The sequence below is a fragment of the Rhinatrema bivittatum genome, chromosome 12 (genome assembly GCF_901001135.1).
Source record: "Rhinatrema bivittatum chromosome 12, aRhiBiv1.1, whole genome shotgun sequence".
Classification (NCBI taxonomy): Eukaryota; Metazoa; Chordata; class Amphibia; order Gymnophiona; family Rhinatrematidae; genus Rhinatrema; species Rhinatrema bivittatum.
The window spans coordinates 29,831,995-29,841,017 of NC_042626.1; the positions used below are offsets into that span (position 1 = coordinate 29,831,995).

General features: G+C 43.1%; 1 protein-coding gene across 1 annotated transcript; it reads left to right on the forward strand.

Annotated features, from left to right (window-relative positions):
• Positions 1-1,047: 1,047 nt before the first annotated feature.
• On the forward strand, positions 1,048-6,643 carry CRYAB (crystallin alpha B). Its single transcript, XM_029573161.1, has 3 exons — positions 1,048-1,320; positions 5,210-5,332; positions 5,977-6,643. Exons 1-3 carry the CDS (start codon positions 1,126-1,128, stop codon positions 6,178-6,180), a joined length of 522 nt encoding a protein of 173 aa, XP_029429021.1. The 5' UTR covers positions 1,048-1,125; the 3' UTR covers positions 6,181-6,643.
• The last annotated feature ends 2,380 nt before the right edge of the window (positions 6,644-9,023 follow it).

The window sequence follows — 9,023 nt, forward strand, 5'->3', positions numbered from 1 at the left end:
AGTGTGCTATAACCAGGGAAACTAGTTTATTTATTTATTTAACATTTTTATATACCGGGATTCATGTAGGAAGTTACATATCATCTCGGTTTACATTATAACAGAAAAACAAACGCATGAAAGAATGCGATTACATAGATCAGGGCGTAGAACTTGGAAAAGATAAAATGGGAGCAAACCAAAGAAAGATTAACGAAAAGAATAAAATGATTGAGCCAAGTCTAGTCTGGCTGAGGATTGGAATTAATTTAAGGTCCTAGTACACTGAGTAAGCTTGGCAAGATCGACTATAGAGTTGGGTTGCTAAATGATGGATAGTCTGAGTAGATAATTTGGAAAGATTAGCTTGTTGACTGGTAACGGAGGTGATGGAGGAACGTCATTAATATAAATGGAATCTCAAATCTCAATACCATTCAAATCTCAATGCCATTCCTTGTGAGCATGGGTTTTGAAGTCCCAAAAAGCAGAATATAAATAAAAAAAAATATTCTCTTCTTTCGGTGAGAATAGAATCACATCAGTAGCATTATAGATGGTTGCCCATGCACTGTTATTAAGACATCAGTAAACAATGCTGGAAGAATTCTTTATTGTTGTTTGCAATAAGTGAAATGCAGATTTTACAGGTAAACCTAGGAGCTTCTGCTGTCACAGATCACAGGGAGAGTTACTGGGGACAAACATTGCACCCTGTCCCTAGGATAGAGCTGAAATGATCCTCCAGGCATCCAAAGAAGCTCTGAACGTAAGCCAAATGCAGCCAGTGCTCGCTGCACACACAAAGAGCAGCCAGTCAGCAGTACTTCTTGCTGACCCAGTAGACCTTTTATTAATTGCTTCATTATTTTTTCTTAGCAATGTGAGCATAAGGGGTTGTGGCACCAGTCAAATCCCCCAAATAATCAGGCCTTCTGCTGAATGAAACCAGACAGTAGCAAACCTGAATAATCATTCAAATAAAACCCTGACATCACTTTTCCAGAAAATTCACACAGAGGGTGGCAGGAGGGGCAAGCAGTGCCCACTGGTATATAAAAACCCTATTGTTCGGAGCGAGCAGCAGGAGCTGGCTTTTCCAAGCTGCTGCTGCTGTCGGTGCTCTCAGCTGCCAGGACAGGAGAGATGGACATCGCCATTCACCGGCCCTGGGTCCCTCGCCCGTTCTCCTTCTTTGGACCAAGCCGGATGTTTGAGCAACACTTCGGGGAACACCTTCACGAGGCAGACCTGTTCTCCACCCCTGCTGCCCTGAGTCCCTTCTATTTCAGATTCCCTTTCTACAAGCTTCCTAGCTGGATAGAAACTGGATTCTCAGAGGTAAAATATCTGGTAGTGTGGGAATTTTGTTGAGCAGCTAAACAATAATCTCTCCTTTTTCTGTGCATCCCATGGGCACACACACACACATACACACACACACACACACACAAGTGCAGGCAAATACACCCACTCACTGTGTCTCTCTCCTCCACCCACTTCAATCCCTACCTCCACCTTTGAAAACTCTGATGAGGGACTCTGAATCTCCTGTGGATATGAACTGGATCAGAGCCAAGAGCAAATCAGTTATTTATCCAAAATGAGGGTCTGTCCCTCCTCATCAGGGGATCTCTTACCCATAATAGTGAAGGCTAATGCTACGTTATTTTGCAAACAATTTTGTGGACATGGATTCCTACTAGCAGGGCATCTCCTGCATAGGAAGACGCACATTGCACTTGGAGTAGGAGAGGGTATGACAAAGACATTTAACAACTTCAAAAGTACAGATCCACAAGAAACAACAAACCTTTTTCAGTGGAAATCTCATAACAAGAAGCCAGAAAATGAGATGCAAAAAATAGTCTCAGGGGTAGCGTTAGAAAATATTTCTTCACCAAAGGGTGGTGGATGCATGGAAGGGAGGTGATAGAGGGAAAATCAGTAACAGAAGGTCAAAAAAAGGCACAGAAGAGACTAAATTCCTTATTCACTTCTCCAACTGACAAGCTCCTTTGGGTGGGAGAAGGTCACAGTATCACATAGTTTTCAGCGCTTGGCATTCTCACTATGACGAGTTGCAGGTTCAGCTCATAATTCAGCACAATGCATCACTACTCTTATTTAGTTGGGTAGCACAGCGAATTCTTGGTTCCAAAGGAGTTGAAGGGGAGACAGAGATCAACTGGCATCTAAGGCAATGCAAGCGTCAGGAATTAAATTGGGCAGGCTGGATGGACTTTCTGGGCCCTGTATGTTGTTATGACTGGGAACGGGTGAGGTGGTGGAGGAACATTTGCAGTACTGCTGCTGCAGCCTCCACAGTGGTAGTCGGCCTCTGGGGAGAGTGATGGGAGTGTTGAATTTGTGTAGCCCTGAAGCTGACCATAGGACGGTGGAAGTGTTTATAACTAATGTTATTAGGTTGTTAGGTCAAACTGATTGGAAGAAGCATCTGTAAATATAAGTCCAGGTGGTGGGATAGCATGCCCATCCTAACTGGCTCACTTAAGCATCATTAAAGTCAGGGCTGCAGTCTGAAAGACTGTGTGTCTACTGCATATTTATGGTTTAATAGTTTATAAATTGTGTAACTATTACTATTTCCTACACAATGCAGGAAAAAATAACTCCATATAAAGAATATCATTAACTCTGTATTGTAGAGGATCAAGTTTGTTTGCTAGCTCTTGAATGATTATTTCAGTATTTCTGTGGCACCCTAAACAATTGTATACGGGGTGCAGTCTCTTCTCCAAACAGCTTACAATCTCAGTGGTTATCTGAGACAACAGGAGGTGAAGTGACCTGCTCTGTTGGAGAGATGGTAGGCGGCAAAGCAGAAGCAGGATTTCAACCCAGAGGTCCTGGCTCTTAGTCCATTATTCTATTCACTAGGCCACTGCCACTGTCTGTGTTGTACCTGATTGGTGATAAATGGAGGGCCTCAGCTTCCACCTAAACAGAAGGCTGGACATCCCCTGACCTTTCCACAGACCTCAATCCGACATTGAAAATGACTTTAGTTGTTGAGATATATTAAATTCAGGAAATAGTGACAGGTGAGTGTTAGGAGTTCAACAATCCATCTGTTTTCCATTAGTGATAAAGAGACATCATAAATACCAAACAGAATTAATCTCATGGGCTTGGTATTATTATATTTGTGACCCGTTTTTGGGGCATATAAAATAAGGGGTTCTGATGCCCGTTTAGGAGATAAGAACACAACTATCAAGCAGATGGTGTAACGGAGCTTGCTCTGAAGCAAGGACCGGATTCCTCACCTCGGCTTAGGGGAAGAAACATCCAAATTCTGCTCTCCCCTCTGGGACCCAGCTGACTGCACCCCAGAAACACAAGTTCTTCATCCCATTTCTTCTTTTGACTGATGGATGCCTGTTAACGGACCCACACCTTGAGATCGAAAAAGGTCTCACTCAAAAAGTATCTTCAAAGAATAGCAATCTTTGTTCTGGGGTTCACAAGCCCTGATTGATCTGGGTTCACAGGTTCCATACCGCAGTGAATTTCTCTAATAATCCTCTTTGCAGAATAGCATTTGTTGAATTGCCTCCTTTTACTTCTTCTCTACCAAAGAGACCACAAATTAGTCCTTTTTACTCTTGAGGGATGATTTCCAGTACTCACAACCCCACACAGTTCTTCCCAGACAAAAAAGTTGACCTAAGTAGTCAGGGGTCACTGCTAGGAGACTCTGTGGCACTGCCCAGGAGTCTAGTCTGGCACTCCTGAAGGCATAGCCTTGCTGGACCTGGCCAGATGGACTACAGGGAACATAAGATTGCCAAAGGTCCATCAAGCCCAGCATCCTGTTTCCAATAGTGGCCAATCCAGGTCATAAGTATCTCACAGGTCTCCCAAAAGATCGATAGATTTCATGCTGCAATAAGCAGTGGATTTCTGCAACTCCACCTTAATAATGGTTTATGGGCTTTGCCTCCAGGAACTTGTGCAAACCTTTTTTTAAACACAGCTAGACTAACAGCTTTCATCATATCCTCCGGCAACAAATTCCAGAGCTTAATTATGCAGTGAGTAAAAAATAAATACATTTTCTCTTATTAGTTTTAAATATACAACTTAATAAATTAATTGTGTGTCCCCTGTTCTTTGAACTTTTTGAAAGAGGGAGAGAGAATACCCCCATGCCAGCTTTTTACTCCAGCATCCTGCCTAGGACTCCCCTCCAAAAGCCAGAGGGCAGCAGTTTATAGTGAGCCAGGGCACACTCACCCTAGTGGTTCCCTGGCAAACACTCTGTTAAAGAGAGAGATCAATCCCCTTAAGAAATTTCTAAGCCTAAAAAGAGGAGATAGCTTGACATCGCTTAACATCTGTCAAAGAGCAATTTCTAGGGACAAGGACCTAATTTAGAGCCTCCTATCACATATTATTATAAAGTGCTGCTACTGCACGCTACACTTTTTTAAAATGTATTCTTCATTAGATTTCCAAATAAAAAAAAAAGACTTTGTTACAGCAACGTAAATGTATTCCATATAAACACATAAAGAAAGAAGAGAAAGAAATAGAAACAAATAAGTCATGGAATCCCACTCCATTAGGGGGGGAGTAATATCATAGGAGAGAATCAGAAAATAATTTAAAGAAACTGGGAATCTAACCAAAATATGACCTGAATAATAGTATTTGATCGACTAAACATCATCCCTGCTTCGCGCTGTGCCCACCTCAGACGATATATTACCTTCCAAAAAAAAAGGTCTTGCACGCTCTGGGGCAAAAAACATACTTAAGACCATTATATTTGCTCAAGCATTGCACGGATAATGTAGCATGAAGGAAGCACTTAATGCGAGAACCTCTCGCCTCGTTCCCCAAAACGATTTCCTCCATTGCTGAGTAACCTTTGCCCAGTCGGGACGCATCCACATTCTCTGCCCCCCCCCCCCCCCCGCCCCAAATAATTCATTCATCTTAAGAAAGTACAATCGCATTCTCATGCTTAAGTCAATGCAAGTGCACAATGGATCAAGAGATTTCCGTTCTCCAAGAGCTTGCAGTTTGAGCTGATTTTTGCAATCCTATTGATGCCCCAAAGTGTAACTAGATCTGCTGCAAAGCAGTGCTTCTCGAGACAACCTGCCACTCCTTGGTGCATCCAAGGCTAATTGCTGTTCCTTACTGATTACCGTCTTGACATTCTCTTATGAATGTGGCCTGTTTTGGGGGTTTTTTCCAGTTGCGATTGGAGAAGAACAAGTTCTCCATACAACTAGATGTGAAGCATTTCTCTCCGGAGGAGCTGAAGGTGAAAGTGCTGGGGGACACGATTGAGATCCAGGGGAAACACAAGGAACACCAGGTAAGCAGAACTTTCCTTGCCTACCCAAGATGCTGTGTATTAAGATCACTAGCACTATTGATGTGCTCCATTTGCTTGTCAAATGCCTCTTGTTTTTGCTTTGAATTATTTTCTGTGATACTCACAAATAATTCAACAAGGGGCTCCCAAGAACCCCTCTGGCATAAATCTTGACTACCACTGACCCTGAAAATTCATGTGTATGGATTGTCATCTCATATTAAGGGCATTTCGAGCGAAAGGATAAAACATCTGTCCTTAATGCACACATTCCCCTGTATTCACATCACCAACCATTGCGTTTTCAGTGTGTTATGCCAGTACAAAATGGGAGGTGAATAACATTGCTTCAGTACAGGGGGTCTCAATTCAGTCCTCGGGTTACACCTAGCCACTCAGACCAATCTGCATGCTTTGGTTATCTAGAAAAAGCTTCTTGCTAGATCTCAAGGGTTGGAGGTAGAGATAATGTTTTCCTGATTTGTTGGGTTTGGGGCATGCAGTCCTGTCTGCAAGCTTTTTTTAATTCAGTTTTCTAGATTCTTTTTGTTCATTAGCTCTGTGTCTAAGTTAGATCATGTTTGACCCTGCCCTGGTAGGCTTGCACTGGATCTCCTTAAATGCCCCCATCCCTTTGTTTCCAGGATGAGCACGGCTTCATTTCCAGAGACTTCTTTCGGAGGTACAAGGTGCCGATGGATGTGGACCCGCTGTGCATCACCTCCTGCCTTTCAACAGATGGTGTGCTGACTGTGACAGCACCAAGGAAGCTGACAGACGTGCCCGAGCGCACCATTCCCATCACCTGTGAGGAAAAGCCTGCGGTGGCAGGAGCTCCTAAGGAGTAGACCAAGTTCTTGGACCACGGAACTCTTTCCAATCAAAGATTACCTTTCTGGGACCGGTTATGCATATTTTAACTCTGCTAAAGTGTAGATAATGAGCCTTTTACTAAGTTAAATAAATGGCGAGTAGGCACCTGGTTATTCAGTGCTTTCAGTGTCAAGGACTTTACGTGTGGCCTATAAAGTATAAAGTGGTTGCCGTGGTATCCTATGCTATTTTGCAAGATATCACGCAGTCAAAACAGTTGGCTGAATGGCATTACCATTGTGACACATGGCACGTGACAAGCTGATCTATTTAGGTCCTTTCTGTATATCTGCACGGAGCCATATATAGTGTCACCCTAACTCTATTCATCTCTTTGGTGGCTTTGAGTATCTAATCCTCTGCTCCCATTGGAGTTTTGAGTTTAACAATTTTAAATGAAAAAAAAAAAAAGTCATGTAACATTGGAAGTGAAGAAAATGGTTTTTTTCTTCCATAAAATCAGACTACACTGTGGGAATGGTTTGCCTTCTGCTCAGTAACAGTCACCCCATGCAAGCAGGCCTGATGCCAAACCGCCCTATTGCACTAGGTGATACCTGGCTTAATCCATCTCTGCCCATGCACTCAGGGTTTTCTGCCCACGCTCTCTAGTTTATACTATGCCTCATCTTTCATGGTTACCACGATGCAATCCTGGGGCTGGGCTTGCCTGAGCAGGGGGTTCAGGAGCTATCTTAGGGTGATATGATGGATGTCTTGTATATGTCCCAAGCTCCTTGAGACATTTCATGCCATCAGCATCATCTATGAATTTTACATTTAGAAATGCTTTATAATCTTACGATTGTTTCCCCACTTTCACTATTTGGAGGAAAGCAGCTCCTTTACTTTTACACAATAAAAGTAGCACCACTGTACATAGATTCAGAGGTCCATGATGTAATCAGAATTCATTTTGTGGCTCATGTTGTAATCTTATCTGGAAACAGAAGGCTCTTAATGTCCAAGGGGTGGTATTGCACTGCCATGGCACACTGACAGCCAAGTACATCAACATGGCAATGCAGTCAGGAACACCCTCAAGTGGTATTGCAGACTAGGAGCAAAAGAGTTATCATGAGAGTGGTCAGAACATCAGCACTGATGCTATCTCCTCATCGTAGGGCGACTCAGACTATGGGACAGGGCCAGATTCAGGCGCAGGCAACAGAGGCACATGCCTAGGGCGCCAGATTCTGAAGGTACCCACAAACTGGGACTCCTCCTGCGGCTCTATGATTTCTGGGGGGAGAAAACCTCCATATCTTTTCTCTTGCCTATATTTGATATTTATGTTTAAATAATTTATATTCTGCCGATCCACATATCTTGGCAGATTACAAGTAACATACACAGAGATATTTAACAGCAGCAATAATACATCATGAAACAGCAATTGATTGCAAAACAAAGAGTGTAAAACAATATAGGCACCATAATCTTAAAGTTGGCCCTGCCAAGGGTGAAGGTGAAAAGCTTCCCAGCAAATTCTGTCATCTGAAGCTTAGGAGCTTCCAGCCCTTTTCATGAAAATACAAGATAACAGCAGCATTTCAATTCTGGGCATCAAGGGATATAAAACTGCAGTCCTCACAGATATGAGTACGCAGAGTTTAAGGTAACTAGAAGCAGGGGAGTTGTACATTTGTACACTCAGCCCTCAATGTGAAATGCCCTGCACTGAAACAGTCCCCTATGAACCATGGGCCGTGCAATTACTTTGGAGTGAAATAGCAGAAAACTGTTGAAATCAATGGGAAAGGTGGAAGCAATGCAAAAAAAAAAAATCAAGTCAGAGAACTGTATACTTCTGATCTATGGCAAATGCAAGACGCATTTCCTAGTACTATGGGGAGCCCCTCCTGCTGGATGGATTTGGCTGAAATTTGACAGGCATGTTAGCATCAAAGTGAAAGACTCTCATACCAAATTTCAGCCAAATCCTTCCAAAGAGAAAGCCCTTGATATATATAAACAGTTGGGCAGATAGTGAGATGGACATGGCAGGAGCAGTGAGTGTTTTACATGCGCGAAATGCACCTAATCATGATAATACTGCCACCCCTTGGCTACTACTGGTATTGCAGCCTCTAATTAATATACTGGCACCTTTGCTGCTACTGCAGTCTGTGGCCAAACACACAAATAGGCCAATGCCATACCATGCGCTGGCTGCAGCACACAGTTTAACCCACAATTGGATGAGCGTCCATATCCCCCGATGCAAAATGGGGGTTAAAGCATTCGCGTGCATAGGTAATAGCACTGATCACATGCAAATGCATGTTGGTGAGGCTATTATCGATTACCCCTCCATGCAAAAAAAAATGCACCAGAGGTGCACATTTTTACTCACCAAAATTAACGCCTGCTCCGGAGCAGACGTTAATTTTGTAGGAGCCCAAAAAGTGTACACAAAAGCAGAAAATACTGCTTTTCTGTTCTTCTCCAACTTAATATCATGGTGATATTAAGTCAAAGGAAGTGAAAAAGCAGAAATGTCCAAAAAAAAAATGTTAAAAAAAAGTGCACCACGGTCAGGTTAGAAAAACGGACACTCTAAAATTGAGTGTCCGTTTTCCTAAGTGGCTGATAGCCACCTCTCCCGAGTGCCCGCTGCTAAGATGGCTCTAGGGTCACACATTTTTCCCTAGTGCCTTCTATTGACCGTGGCAGCCCATTTGCATTTAGCATTAGGTGCCCCGGCGAGGTGGAGTGGCGCGCGTTAAGGGAGTGGGCGCTCAATCATGAGCGCCCCTTTAATGTGCACCGATATTGCTTTGGTCCAAAAGTGCACAAGAGAATACATTTTCCATAT